Below are 16,725 nucleotides of genomic sequence, written 5' to 3'. Positions count from 1 at the left end.
ACTCATAATTAGGGATAAATACTTCATAATTATTCAGTAAATATTTAGTAAATTGATAAATTGTACTAAGAACCTTGCTAAGTACATCATTTAATATAGTTCAACTTTTTCAGTTATTAAAAATGTTATTTTCTCTTCTCTCTCTAGTTCATTGTAAAATGAACAAAATAGAATTCTCTTATAACAAATACATAGTATCAAGTAAAACAGCTTTCTATATATGTCATAATCTGTCCTCTAGAATCATGGTTGATCATCATATTGGGCAACAAAAGGTCTTTTATACTGTTGTTATTAGTGAATAAATTGTTCCTATAAGATGAACTGAATAGGATTAATTTATTCAGTAACAATAATAGTACAGAATAGCTAGAAAAGTTCATGGCTCTTCCAGCCATTTATTATTGTGAATTTTTTTCTTTGAACCCTAACAATCATTATTTTCTTTTTTTAATATAAATTTTGATAATCTGAGTGTGAAATGTAACTTCAGTCATTTTTGTTTGCATTTCTCTAATATTTTTCATAGAACTTTTGATAATTTGTTATGTCTTTAAAAAATTGCCTATTTATATACCTTGACTTACGTGCATCATTTTAATATAGTATAATTTTAACACAGATTTGACTTTCAGGAAATAGAGTCTGAGACAGAATCTTAAAATGTATGTATTTTCATTGCACATGTGATCCATAGGTTTTATGTCAAATTCAATTCAGAGTAACTCATCTTTTTTGAGTGTTAGGAGATTATGGTAATTGTTACACTTGAGCAATGAAATCAGAAACAGCAGTAATGGAAATTCCATGATCATAACTGAGGAAGAAGACAGGGTATAACTCGTTCTTTTTTATGAAATTCGAGAAGGTTTCTTGGAGGAAGTAGATTTTAGTGGAAGTAACAAGAGAGTTTCTCTAATAGCAGAGTGCTGCATAGGCGGTCCTATTAGCCCCTTTTATTGGCATTGGTAGTTCCTTCTTTAGCAGATTTATTCAGTGCTTGCCTATACTAAAACTACTCATAGTTAGAGAACATGTTCCTAATTTCCACTAACACTTCTCATTATATTTTCACAGCTCAGTGTGGGGGGACTGTGGAAGAGATGGAAGGGGTTATACTAAGCCCTGGATTTCCAGGAAACTATCCTAGCAACATGGATTGCTCCTGGAGGATAACACTGCCTGTGGGATTTGGTAAGTCTTATGGCCCCAAGAAGTCTGTGCCCTCTGGAAAGGGTGTCAAGAATTCTGGTTTTAAGTTCCATATCTGAATATATCATTCTGTGATTTTTGGTAAGTCTCTTAAAGTATGTTTGCTTGTCTGTTATTGTAGGTCCTGAGTTAAGCATCAAATAAACTTGGTCTCTAAGCAACAGGTCTAATTTCCCCTACCAAACTGAATCAGCTAGATAATTTGTAATTAGGAATACATTTCCATATGGAAGCTCAGGAACTATGTAGGTTGAGAGAGTTTGAAAAAAACCTTCCTTTTTTTAAATTAATTTTTATTAAAGATATTATTTGAGTTTTACAATTTCCCCCCCCCAATCTTACTTCCCCCCCCCCCCCACGGAAAGCAATATGTCATTCTTTACTTTGTTTCCATATTGTACCTTGATCCAAATTGGGTGTGATGGGAGAGAAATCATATCCTTAGAAAAGAGACAAGAATTCTAAGAGGTAACAAGATCAGACAATAAGATATCTGTTTTTTTCTAAATTAAAGGGATTAGCAAACTGTGGTATATGTATGTCATAGAACCTTCCTTTTGAGGACACCTAATCCACTATCATCAGTGGGTTGGAAAGAGTATAAATATTTACATAGGAAAGAGGACTGACTTCGTGAATCTGATTTCATGAACCTCATGAAAAATTGTTTTCAAGGTAAAGTGAAATCATAGTTATATATGTGTTTTTAAAAAAGTTAAAATGCTTTAAGAAATACAAGAAACGATTAAGAAATGACCTAAAATTAAGAGACTTGGAATCTAAAGTAGCAGAGATATACATTTAAAATAGCATTTATCCTATTGAGATGAACCTTAAATTGTGTTGGTTTATGATTCAGCATCTCCCTATGGAAGGATCCAGTGCTTGAACACTATGTAAAATTGCTCTCATTCACCCAGAGGGAGTCAGGGTTTCTAATCAGTTATATTTCTTTGACTGATGGAAGGAAAAATATACAAATTGTGCCAAAACTAAGGAATGACTCACTTTGATGGTTAAAGCTTGTTTAAAAAGGTGGTAGATGTAGAATAGAAATAAAGTGAAGAGTTTTGTCTCATAAACTGAATTCAATAAATGTTGATTAAGGGTCTATTGAAGATCATTGGTCTTTGCATTAGGGGAGCTAGACTAGTTTGGAGAAGACTTGGCTCCAGCTCTTATAGAATTTATAGTTCAGTAAGGAGATCCAAGTGCAGTATATTGGAACCTCTCTGTGAATCAGGTAATTCCTTCTTGTCTAGGAACTTCAGTAAAACCAACCAAAATCTCTGAGGGTCTAAAGGAACAGGAATCAAATTAATTTAGCTAAGTACCACATTCTTTAACAAGTCCTTAATGGTGGCTTACTGTGTGGGAAACATGGGGAAGAAAAGTCTCCTTAGATATTGTAATATCAATCAATCAACAAGGATAAAAAACTTACTAAATAAAAAAAAGAATTCCAAGTTCCCAAGGAACTTTCATTCTGATGTGGGAGACAACATAACTAATATATGTGAAACGGAGCATACAAGGTGACATATGACCAAAGCACAGATAGTACTTACTGTAGGAAGGCAGAGAAGAGAAAGAAGTCCTATGAGCTAGTCAAGAATTCATATGAGCTTGGTTAGCATAGAAGCGGGGGGTAAACATTATAGGCTAAAGAATGGTTTGGACAAAGATTTGGAGGTAAGAATAAGCAGATGTGATTTTGAGAAAACTAACTTGATTATTTCCATTAATAATTCATGGGACTTTGAGCAGTGTGTAAAACCAAAAGAAATTGTAGACTCTAAATTCAAAAAGTTTACCTGTCACTCCCATAACATTGACTGCTGGCAAATTGAGTGTCTTTTAACTATTTCAAACCTCACACTCAGAAGATGGGAGATGTGGGAAGATGGAAAATATGAGAATGGTCCCAGGAAAGAGGAAGAAGAAGAAACAGTTATCCAATTACACTTACTCTTGTTAAATGGGTTTGGCTTTATAAAAAGAATTGTCCCGATTTTGCTTTTGTTTGGGATCAGAATTCTATATTTATACCTTAGCAAATACAAATTCAACAGTGTGATATTAAATTTACCTAATTATGACTACTCCCAAGGGCTAATATGAAAATTACTTTACATTTCCTGCAACATACATCCCAGTTAGATAAGGTAGATTATTTTGAATGCTTGGGTAAAATAAAAGGGTTAAAAATTTTGCCCATAGTACTCTACCAGTTGAATATTTGAGAGGCGGCTCCACTTCAACCCCATACCCTGATGTTAGAATACAGAAAGTTAGATTTAGAATGACCTAGATGGAAACTAATGAGTCAGATTATTTGGTTAATCTCTTAGCTCCTTACTTCTGAGGGGTCTCTGGAGAGTTCCCAACATGATCACATCTCCCTTGGTCCTCCTTCCTTCTCAGGGTTGGGTCATACTGAACCAATTTAAATATACTATAAATTGTACATCCTATAACATTAAATATGCTATAAATCAAATAAGAACAAAGTTTAGCCTCATGTTTTAATGTTTCTGAAATGGAAATGATTTTCAACATACAAAAATCTTGTTAAAGTTCAAATGAGAGATACTTCAACTTCTTTTACTCTTATTCTAGCCTAGAAGGTAAATGCTTCTCAAGAAAGGAGTTTGGATGTACCAAACTCAGAAGCTTACTATGAAATTCAAATACTCTGTGACTATTAGCATTAACATTACTGGTTTGAACCTCTAAAACAATAATAATTGCTAGCATATGGAGAGCACCAAGTTTCACAAAGCACTTTACATGAATCCTGTCATTTGATTTTTTCCCAATAGTTCAAGCACAAGCACACAAGTGTTATTACTTTAATTGTACAAAAGAGCAAATTGAGAAGTTGATGACTTAACTATGGACTCAGAACAAGTCAGTTTTGGAGACTAGATTGGAATTTAAGGTATTTCCAGTACTGTTTCCATATTATCATGTCCCTCTTAAAACTGTAGAAGTATAATCCTGCTCAGTCCTGTCTTCTCCCTGCCACCAAAGTTAGATCCTTCCCAGCGCCTGCCCCTTATAATTGTTGTTTTTCTGATATTTCAGTCATGTCCTACTCTTTATGACCCCATCTGGGGTTTTCTTGGAAGAGATAATGGAGTGGTTTTCCATTTCCTTCTTCAATTCGTTTTTCAGTTGAGGAAACTAAGGCAAACAGGGATAAGTGACTTGTTCAGAGAGACACAGCCAATAAGTGTCTGAGTTCAGATTGGAAATCACAAAGATGAGTCTTTCTGATCATCAAGCCCAGAATTCTATCCATTGAATCACCTATTTGCTCCTCACTTAATTTAACTCACCCAGCAACAGGAGGGGAAAAGGGTTTTCAAAAAGGTTTTCACTAGAAATTCAGAGAATTCAGTATCAAACACTGAATTTAGAATACAAATTAGTGGATTTGTAGAGTCCAGGATTTTTATCCTACAGTCTTCTTGGTCTGAACTTACAAACCAGAACCATGTTTTTGGCTTCCTGAGCTAAAATAGCTGCTACCATATAAAGGTAACATCTTGCCCCTAGAAGAGAGGTCTTCATGCAGCCACCCTTCTTATTAGTCCTCATATATTTCCACATTCCATAAAAACTCATGCTGCCACTGGCATCTCTCTTGAAGTTACCAAGTCAGAGCCTCTATTAGCCATAATACTTTTGGCTAGTTAACCAGACAGTCTTCAAGCTGACTGATATCACAATCCCCTTCCCAAAGGAAATATTACATATTTACATGACAGTTTTGCTTACATCAATTCTTTTCTTTCTATTCTTTTTTTCTATACTCACTGCCACTACTCTAGTTCAAGCCCTTATCACCTTAGCTTCCTAATTGGTGTGCCTGTTTTAATTTCTACCCTTTCTAATCTAACCTTTACACTGCTGTCAAAATCATCTTAATAATTTACAGATTTTGACCCTTTTGCTGAAACATAAAAAGACAGATTCCTTAGTCTGTTACTTAAGTTCCTCACAGTTTGACTCCGGAGCACTTATCTAGCTTTTTGTTTCCTCATTAATCTTCATTAATGCACTCTGTGTTCTAGCCAAACTAGCCCATGGTTCCTTATTATCATCCACTATATTCTGCCAGAGTGTTCAAACAAGCTATGACCTTTGCCTGGAACATATGCTCTCTTTATTTTTACCCATTAAAGTTCTTTTTCTTTGAGGTCCAAGAGCACCCCCCAACCCACTGATAAGAAATGGATCTTGCTCTCCTAAAAATATTCATAGTACTTTGCCCACACTTGTCTTTTGCACTTATGTCTCTCGATCTTGTACTGCAGTTACTTTTATATTTATCTTCCTTCCTTCCTCCACACAGGTTTTTTAATTTTTTTATTTAAGGCAACAGGGTTAAGTGACTTGCCCAAGGTGACACAGCTAATTGATTATTAAGTGTCAGAGGTCATATTTGAACTCAAGTCCTCCTGATTCCAGGGCTGGTGCTCTATTCACTGGACCACCTAGCTGCCCTCTACCCAGATTTTAAGACTCTCAAAAGCAGAGACAGTGTTAGAAAAATGTTATACCTCAAATATAAAACATAGAATTGTTTATGTACTAGGTGCCTAATAAAAGTTTATTGAAATTATAGAAATGGGAATTTAATCAAATTAATATGCAATACTCTAATCATAAGAGAAAAGAAAATTCTGCTCTAAATCACTAATTATTAGAGAAATGCAAATTAAAGCATCTCTGAGGTACCACCTTACACCTCTCAGAGGACAATGATCAATATTGGAAGGGATGTGGGAAATCTAGGACATACATTAAAGGTAGAGCTGTGAACTCATCCAACCTTTCTAAAGAGCAATTTGGAATTACACCTAAAGGGCAAAAAAAAAACCAAACGTACATACCCTTTTGTCCGGTAATACCAGTACTGGGTCTATATACCCTGAAGAGATTATGAAAAATGGTAAATCATCACTTGTACAAAAAAAAAAACATTCATAGCAGCCCTGTTTGTGATGGCAAAGAATTGGAAATCAAGTGAATGTCCACCAATTGGGGAATGACTTATTAAACTCTGGTATATGCATGTGATGGAACACTATTGTTCTATTAGAAAACAGGAGGGATGGGATTTCAGGGAAAGCTGGAAGGATTTGTATGAACTGATGCTGAGCAAGATGAGCAGAATGAGAAGAACATTGTACATCATAATAGCAACATGCGGGTGATGATCAACCTTAATGGACTTGCTCATTGCATCAGTGCAACAATTAGGCACAATGTTGGGAATGGAGAATGAAGAATACCATTTGTATCCAGAGAAAGAACTGTGGAGTTTGAATAAAAGACCAAAGACTAATACTTTCAATTTTTAAAAAATGTTATCTTATGGTAAAAAAAGAGAAAAGAAATTTCTTTCAAATACTAAAATATTTAAAAGGAATGAAACAAAGCAAACTATTGAGGCCAAGGTGTTTGAAGCTCTTACTATTTTAAATCATACTGAGTAAAATTTATATATAATTATGCATGTTTATATATATAAATATATATTTGTATATGTGTGTGTGATATGAGGAAATTAATCATATTGAGTAAAATTTATATATATAATTATGCATGTGTATATGTGTGTGTGTGTGATATGAGCAACTTTTCAGTGACTTAACTATATTATCATATAGCTAATAAATTTCTAAGGCAGGATTTGAATTCAGGCCTCTTGATTCAAGTTCACTATTCTGACCTTCTATTCTCTTTATTATCCAACCTCACTTTATCCATGAGAATTTCTTTCAGTGGTACACAATATTTTACATAGAACTATACTGTGAAGGGTTTCATCTTCAGAAAAGATGATAAACTATGTTGCTAATTATCACGAACTTAAAGGGAAAAAGGGAAGATGAAGATTTAAAACAAAAAACAAAGGCAAATCTTCCAACAAAGACAAATAAAAAATTTCCTCTCATCTTTGAAGAACTAGTAGATCCAGGGATCTTTAGAAAGAGCTTTGAGAGTGCTAAGATCTTTTGGGGGGGGGGTGTTTGCACTTGTTAGCTTATTGCAATATAAAAAAAGTCTATTTCAGCAAGTCCAATTTGGATGCATATGTAGTGATAGAAACTGTATCTTTAATCACTTGGATTTCACTGAGGATGCTTTTTTGTAGGGTTTTTTTTTTGCAGGGCAGTGGGGTTAAGTGACTTGCCCAAGGTCACACAGCTAGGTAATTAAGTGTCTGAGATCATATTTGAACTCGGGTCCTCCTGACTCCAGGGCCAGTGCTCAATCCACTGTGCCACCCAGCTGCCCCAACTGAGGATACTTTTTGACTATTCTTTTAATATTTTATCCAAACACATATAACTAATCTAATTATGTTGTTAATATAAGGCCATAGGCAGCTGGTCAGTTTTGCTGCAGTCAGTTGTTTCACTAGGTGGTGCACCGACTTCTTGTCTTTCAGCTGGTCAAGGGGTTAGCTTGTCTTAGGAGAAGACTACACAGAAGAAGTGGACTGCCTGATCTCATTCACAGAACATTCTTCTTCTTTCAGTATAAATGCTAAACTGCAGGGGCAGCTAGGTGGCGCAGTGGATAGAGCACTGGCCCTGGAGTCTAGAGGACCTGAATTCAAATCCGGCCTCAGACAATTAATAATTACCTGGCTGTGTGACCTTGGGCAAGTCACTTAACCCCACTGCCTTGCAAAAGACCAAAAGAAAACCCCAAACAAACAAATGCTAAATTGGAAGTAATTGTAGATAAGTATTTTATTAAATTAATAAATTTTAAATTTATTTAAGTTAATTAAATTAAATTATTAAATTAAAATTTATTAAATAAGGATTCAACAAATATTGGGTTAAACAGGGTATGGAATATGTAGAAAATAAAAGCATGGCATCTTACTCTCAAGATGTGCATAAATCTTTATAACTTAAAATAAACTGTGGCTAGTATATGAATGAAGTACCACTAAGATTTTGTGAGTGTTGTGAGGAGGGAGAAACTTTTGATTGCTGTTGATATGGGGGGAGGTTTCTTGGAGGAGGTATCATTTAAACTGGATCTTAAAGGTTAGGTGACATTTAAGCAGGTAGATATGGAAAAGGAGAGAGAGTTCTAGGACAAGTTTAGGGAACTTGTCCCATAACTAGTTCAACTTTGCTGCAGCATAGTATGTATATGAAATGGAATATTAATATATGAAAGTAGGTAAGTCACTGATCTTAAAGAAACTTAAATGTCATTCTAAGGGGTCTGAACTTCATTTGAGCCCTTGTGGCCCATGACTGTGGGCATGTACTATAAGACTAAAGAGAATATTAAAATTCTGTAACCTCTTAAACAAACAAACATGCCATTCACAAAGCAGGTATTTTGTGACAAACATTCGAAGCAAATAGAGGTGACAGAGAAATATGAAAAAATGACTCAAATAGAAAGTACTAGGACTCTTTTATACTCTGCAAAATAAAATGTCTAATATTCATCAAATTAGAGGACTACAATAAAATGTCCAATCTCATCTTCTGAGTCTGATCTTTCTGAGCACCCTTGTACTCTGTCACCCTTTGCATCTGTTCTTCCCAGGCTTGTCCTTAAGGAAATCTTTTAGGTCTGTCCCTCTGGGAATTGTTCTTGCAGCAACAGTGTCAGTCTTTGCATTTAGGTTGCCCTGATCTAATCTGGGAGATGAAAAGCAGTTTATTCTTGGCTGACCTTTCAAGTTCCCTGACACAGGTAAACTATACTTTCTCTTCTGTAAATAGGGCTGTCCTCATGTTTACTTGGGAGGAGAGAAGCATAATTCATAGTCTTAGAAAATTCAAGTTAGCAGTATGCTAAGAGAGGTGATACGGAATAATAGAAAGCACACCAAGAACTGAGACCTTCATTAACTGTAGACAGGCTGCCTAGTTCCCTATTACCTGCCCCAATAAAAACCTGAAATTCCCATTAAGCCAAACAATAATCAAGAAATTCAATGAGACCCTACAATAAATGATATTTTCTGCCCTCAAAAAAGTTAACCAGAATCTTACTGATAATGGGAAAGGAGTCCTTTAAGCAATGAGAATGCTAGAGCAACCAGAAACTGGACTCATGCAGACTGCAAAGTTCAATTTTCAGAAACTGCATGAATGAAGGGTTTTCCCACCTTCCCCTCTACCTGGGGAACAGCAGCAGGAAGCAGCTACCACTGTACTGGACCAATGCTCAGAACAAGATAGCACAGTTCCAGAGATTCTGTGCTGTGATGCCAGAGAGAACCCTGGAGATGTAGAAGCTCTATACCTTAGGGATTCAAAGGTGCCTAAGCTTAGAAGGAGGAGGTCATCACAAGAACCCTAGACATTTAGGCAAGAATGAGATGGTCCAATCACATTATCTAAAAGTATGTCAAGGTGTGGAGTATGGTCCTGGCCTAAAGCCCTACTTCAGGAGCCAAAATTGGGGATATGAGAAAATCATTGAGAACACTATGCTAAATCAAAAAATATTACAAATCTAACTCCATAAAAACTGCAAGCTGAAGACTCAGAAAACATGGATTTTCCATAAGAACTACATAAAGAAACAAAGTAAGAGATAAAAATAAATTAAAAGCCTTGAGTAAAAACTTTAGGAAGAGGAGAATAATTAGCATAGAAGGAGAATGTGATAAAATCTCTAAGAAATATAATTTATATGAGGCTGCTAGGTGGTGCAGTGGATAGAGCACTGGCCCTGGAGTCAGGAGTATCTGAGTTCAAATCTGGCCTCGAACACTTTATAATTACCGAGCTGTATGGCCTTGGCCAAGCCACTTAACCCCTTTTTTGCCTTGCAAAAAAAAAAAAAAGAAATATAATTTATATAAACTGGAATAGATCAAACAGAAATTTGTGACTCCATGAATCAGCAATATGTATATATATATATATATATATATATATAAATATATATATATATATTAGAACAAAATCAAAAGATTTAAAAAAAGAACATGTAAGATATTAGAAAACTATCCTGGAAAACAGAAAAAATAACATAAGAATCACTGGAATCTCTGAAAACTGATTTAAAAAACTTAGTCACTACATTTCAGGAAGTGATAAATAAAATTTAGCAGCTCTCTAAGAACAAGAAAACCAAGGAAAGACAGAATATATAAATCATCTCTTGAAAAGAACTCACAGTAGTAAAATATCAGAAATGTTAAGGCAAAAAACCAGAGCTCCTGTTTCTAAGAAAAAAAAAACATTCTGCAAACATCCAGAAAGTTCTAACTATACTCAGAATCATACACTATAAGACAACTTCTTTTAAAACATAAGAAAGATCTTGAATTCAAGATTTCAAAAGGGAAAAGATACAGGGACAACCTATCCTGCAAAGCAAAATATGATCCTAGAAGAAAAAAATGTTTTTTAATGAAATGGCGGGGGGGGGCTTTTAAGCAATCCTAATGAAAAAGTATAGGAACTTTGAAATATAAACATATGAGCCAAGAGAAACCTAGAAAAAGAAATTTATTGAAGTAGTTAGAAGGAACTGTTTGATGATGATGTTGATGTTCTAATAAGGAAAGAAGAAATAAGTGTCCCTTCAGAACTGTCATATTTTCAAAGGGTATTTGAGGAAGTTAATTAAGAAAACCAGAAGTCTTGGGATTAGATTGATTTTACTTAAAGAGGAGAAAGAGAATGGAAGATAAAAGGAAGAAGAGTGTGGAGCTTGTTATTTCTCATATTGAGGAGCATGAGAAATAGAAAAGAGAAAACATTATCATATAGAGAGAATATTATCATATAAACCTTACTTTTATCTGAAATGTAAAAAGGAACATTAAACATGTTCAAACACATATAAACACTCAAAGAATTTGCTATAGAATTTAACTCAGCAGGGAAACATACAGGAATAGGGGTGGAGTTATGAGAGGATGATATGGGGAGAGAATAATCACAAGCAAAACAAGCTTCTGGATCCTAAAGGGGAAACTAGCAAAGGGAATTTGTATGGGGATTACAATTTATGTGGATGCCTTAGATTGTGACTTTTAGAGGAATTGAGGAATAACTGGACAAATTGAGGTATGTGAATATAATGAAATAGTATAACTATAAGAAATGATAAAAAAAAAAAAAGGTAATTTCAGAGAATCCAGGGTAGAATTGACAAAGTAAAGCAAATAGAAATTTGTGTGTGTGAAAAACAACATTTTAAAGAAAAGTCAACTCTGAAAGACTTAAGAATTCTGATGAAAGAGTGATTAGGGTGGCTAGATGGCTCAATAGATAGAACACTGGACCTGGAGTCAGGAGTACATGAGTTCAAATCTAGCCTCAGACACTCAATGATTACCTAGCTATGTGGCCTTGGGCAAGTCACTTAACCCCATTCCCTTGCAAAAACCTAAAAAAAAAAAGTAGTGATTATGTCTCCAGAGGACCTTTGATGAAGTATGTTACCTATCTCTCTATAGAATGATGATAGACATGAGATACAGAAATGTGCTTTTTCAGACAGGTCCCTGTGTAGAGTTGTTTTCCTTGACTATTGGTGGATGTTTTTCTTCCTCCTTTCAGTTAATTGTGAAGTGAAAGAGGAGTCAGGAGAATGATTGGCTATTGATTCTCTCTCCCTCTCCCCCAAAAAATCATTGAAGAGAACCAAAAGGAAGTTCAGAAGGAAGTAAAGATGAAGTAGACAGTTTTGAAAGTAAAGTGCTTATAAATAGATATCTATAAAGATATACATATACACATGCATAATATAGCATGCTAAGTATATATTTACATATATTTGTATATGTATATATTTATATACATATATGCATATATATATATATATATACACACTTCCATTTCATGAAATGGAAATCCATGGTTTCATTTAGAATCTTTATATGTTCTGCTTTGTATTTGGAAATATTCTTTTTAGGAATGTTTGCTTTGAGCAAAATTGTTTCTGACCAAGAGTCAAGAGACTTGGATTCTAATTTGAACAACATTTGAAATTACTTTCCCTCATTTATAATATAATGAATTTGAATTAGTTCTTTCATGTCCCTTGAAGTTCTCACATTATATATTTTAATTCATTTAAGGTAATATTAATTGATATATGACATTTGAATTTGCACTATAACCTTGGGAGGTAAGTGTTACAGGTATAATTGTCTCTTTTTAACAGTAAGGAAACCTAGAATTAAAGAAATTTAAGTACTTTTCTATAGCTATGAAACTAAGGATGATCGGAACCAACATATGAACCCAGGTCTTCTCAATTCAGTCTAGAACTCTTATCTAGTCACTCTTCCATATATTACACCTGTTTCTAAAACTCTGAAAGCTTACCAGTGACCTCTCAGTTGCTTAATCCTCAGGCTGTTTCTCATCCTCTTTAATCTTTCTGGAAAAAAATGTATCTATTGACTGTTTCTTTTGGATGCTCACTCTTTCATCTTACATAACAGTGCTGTATCTGCTTCTGCATTTCTGGTTAGACTTCCTCACTCTTCTTTGTGGAGTCATCAGTTCTATGAATAGGTTTTCCCCAAGACTGTTCTTGTCCCTTTTCATACTCTCTATATTATTGGTAGGGAATCTTGTCTTTTCCTATGGGGATCACTGTCATCTCTACACAAATGACTCCCAGATCTTTATATTCACCCAGAATTTCCTGACTTCCACTCCTACATCTGCAACTTGGATTGTTTCCATCTTTGAGATCTCAAAGTCAACATGGCTAACATGGAGATAATTTTAAAGAAGTGTGTATGTGCTGGAAAGAGTGCAGGATTTAGGAGGAGGAAAGACCTGGGTTGAGATTCTACCTGTGGCAACCTATTAGATGTGTAATAACTTCCCTAAACTTCATTGTCATCTTCTGTAAAAGTGGAATAATAATACTTAAAGTACCTATTTCACAGAGTTGTTTTGAAGTTAAAAAAAACCCAATGCATGTAAAGACTTTCAAACTATAAAGTGCTATGTGTCAGTTATTATTTCCTCATAAAAATGTGTGATTTCATTGATGCAGATGATTCTTTGAATGAGACAGATCATAATCTACCCATGTAGCTTCATCCTGTGCTTCTCTTATCCAGACCCTTCCTTAAATTTGCTATGAGGGATCCACCTATTGGGCTGTATTGTTCCTTTTTCATGATATTGATTTATATTGACTTGAAATCCTTTAAACCTTAAGCTTCTTCACATTTTCCTCAGTTTTTACTAAAGTTAACTTTTATTAGATTAGACCTATTATTCTAATCTCTTGAAATCTTTTTGATCCTGATTCTGCCATTCAGCATGATAGGCAACCCTTTCAATTTTAGTCACTAGTAGTTTTGATAATTTTTTTATAATTAATAGTAAATTTGATAATAGAAGTAATTTGGGGCAGCTACATGATGCAGTGTATAGAGAGCAGGGTCTGGAATCAGGAAGACCCATCTCTGTGAGTTCAAATCTGACTTTAGACACTTACTAGCTGTGTGACCCTGGCCAAGTTGCTTAACCCTTTTTTGCTCATCAGTTTCTCATTAGCAAAATGAATTAGGGAAGGAAATGGCAAACTACTGTACTATCTTTGCCAAAAATAAAAAAAAAACCCAAATGGAGTCACAGAGTCAGAAATGACTGAAAAAAATGGATGAACAACAACAAATTTTGGTAAGCATATTATATAAACTTTAATCCAGGTGACTAATAAAAAATCATCAAACAAAATAAAGATCAGAGCCAGACCCTTGGGGCACTGTACCCCCTCCAGGTTAAGAGTAATCAAAGAATCATTAATTAGTCCTAGTCATTCAATGCTCTAAATATACCTGTCTATTTTTCCAAGTTAAAAACTTCTTGCATTATTGAAAAATATCATGAAAGGATTTATCAATGCTTGATTGAATCAATTAAAAAGAAATCAAACTTTTTAAATACTTTCTATGTGCTTGGCATTATCCTACTTAGGACACAGTCAAGCATGAACCCATGACTGCCCACCAAAAGTTTAAATCCTATTTTCACTATTAGAATTTATATCTATCTTGTGTATTATACTCCCTTTACTAGCATAGTAACCTTGTCAGGAATTTTAAAAAAGGATTAAAATTAGTCTGGCATAAAATTTTATTGCTGAACCAATGCTGGCTCTCGTGCTTGCCAGTCCCTAAGTGCTCACAAAACTTCCCTTTAATGAATTACTTTAGAATTCTGCCTGAACCTACCATTAAGCTTCCTGCCTTATAGTTTAAAGAATACACCCAACCCTCTTTGAATTTTTTGTTATTTACTGCCTTCACTCTTCTAATTCTAACCAAAGATAATTATTGAATTCTTATTCCTTGAAATGAATTAATATACTTCAATTGGGTGTAGAATTGATTCTTAGCTCTTCCAGTATATTTTTTCAAACTCAAGCCTTCCTCTTAGCTGGACTAATCAACCAACAGCTACTGAAAATTGTGTTAGTGACAGAACATAAACTATAAATATGAGACAGCATTATGCTCACTTTTTCCTATTTTCATTCTGGTCACTCTCCTATAGCTTTAAATGAACCTTATATTAAATCATGATGCCTCTTGTATCCAGTGGACTTGTCACTCTAGCCATGGAAGGTTTTAGCAAACTGTTCTTTTACAGCCTTTCAACATCCTTTTCTATGCATCATGTGAAAAAGATATCAATACATGTTCATTCATAGAAACCAATCAATATGGTTAACTCTTCCTTCACACACACACACACACACACACACACACACACACACACACACACACACACACAGAGACACATTTGTCCACCCAAAGGAGAAAGTACATTCAGACATCTTTGTGCATGTATGAGTCACAGATCCTTTCATGTTCAGACATACACGAGAGAGTGCCTATTTCTATAAGACATATGCAGTGTCTTTTATATATAAATGAAACATACCTAGCTGAGAGCACAAATAATTACATATACCTGCAGTATACAAATATTTAGTCATACCTCAGTCCTTCAGTTGAATCTGGGTCTTCAGCATTGTAGCTATTTTCATTACTGGCAAAAATCACAGCCCTGCCATGATTTAGATCATCTTGGAAAGGTGTTATAGTTGAAGAGTTCATAATCTTGTGCTTTCCTTTTGAAGAACCTCTCTGACTTACACTGCCTGATTCTTAGATAAGGATATATATTCTGTCTCGAAGTCTACGCCTGAAGACTTTATAGCTTATTGGACTTTTAGACGTCCACTGGAATTCCCTTAGAGCCACAGAATAGTACTTTAGTGAAGGTATAAATACTCAAAGGCAAAACTGTCTGGCAAATGAATCTACAACACAGTCTTACATGTATTCATGGCTGCAAATACATAGTTCTGTGTGACTCTCTACCCACAAATACAAGAATAAAAGTGAACATATGCACATATACAAACAACTGCACTACATATCTGTATTTCTAAATTTCTATGATTCTATTTCATCTATCTATCCATCTATCCAAATAAACTATTTGGGGGCAGCTAGGTGGCGTAGTGGAGAAAGCACCGGCCCTGGAGTCAGGAGTACCTGGGTTCAAATCTGGTCTCAGACAGTTAATAATTACCTAGCTGTGTGGCCTTGGGCAAGCCACTTAACCCCATTTGCCTTGCAAAAAAAACCCCAAATAAACTATTTACAGAGAATAGGTCAGGTATATGCTTAAAAAGAGCAACACAGAACTATACAAGCATACACTCAGATATGTCTCTATACTCACATGGAAAAGCGCATACCTATATATTTAATCTTGTTCTTTAGAAAGTATACTGTGGAAATATTTCCCTCTAAACATACTTATTATTATTCTTAATAAATTTTTGGAGTGAAGTTGATGATGAGATATTATGCTATTATTTGAATGATGCATAATTTAAGTTACTGATTTCCTGAGTGTGTGTGTGAGTGCAGAACTAAGAACCCAGCTTGTATTAGAGTGATATTTTAGACACATAATAACCATAGAAGAACATTTATGTTAAAATGATAACTGCTTCTGAAAGAAGTTAGGTGGGATATTTGCAAGAAATTTTCAATTATCTGAAGCCAGTTAAGCCTTCCCTCTTCTTTTTGTTTAAACCTGGGCCCAATTCATTCTCCATTTATATTACTGATGTCATAAATGAATGAGCTTTGTAAGTTACCCAACACAATCTGAACAATAGATGTACTTCATCTATTTTTCTTTCCTTCTCCATATGAAGAATTAGCCTATATTTGTTACTGATTTCTTAAACTTAATCATCAAGAGATCAAAAAAACAAAATTATTTGCTATGTTTTCCAAGGAATATTATATAATTTTGTTATATGCAGTGGAAATATTTTGTCATTGGAATCATCTTAAGGTGACATTTTGCTGGGTGGACTCATGTGCCTCTTGTAATCAACAGAAGAATTTCATTGGACTGAAAGCTCAATATGAGTCAACAGTGTGATGTGGTAGCTTGAAGAGTTAATGTGCCCTTTGACTACATTGAAAGGGATAGA

At 34.6% G+C, this 16,725-nt stretch overlaps 1 protein-coding gene across 1 annotated transcript in view; it reads left to right on the top strand.

Moving 5' to 3' along the window:
• Positions 1-16,725, top strand: part of LOC141508065 (CUB and sushi domain-containing protein 2) — a 619,633-nt gene that overhangs the window by 485,312 nt on the left and 117,596 nt on the right. Inside the window, exon 38 of the mRNA XM_074216347.1 lies at positions 1,078-1,194. Coding sequence (XP_074072448.1) covers positions 1,078-1,194 — 117 coding nt within the window. The remainder of the gene's footprint in view (positions 1-1,077; positions 1,195-16,725) is intronic.

The sequence above is a fragment of the Macrotis lagotis genome, chromosome 1 (genome assembly GCF_037893015.1).
Source record: "Macrotis lagotis isolate mMagLag1 chromosome 1, bilby.v1.9.chrom.fasta, whole genome shotgun sequence".
Lineage (NCBI taxonomy): Eukaryota > Metazoa > Chordata > Mammalia > Peramelemorphia > Peramelidae > Macrotis > Macrotis lagotis.
Note: the sequence above shows the minus strand (reverse complement) of the source record. Positions and strands in the feature narration are given on the sequence as shown.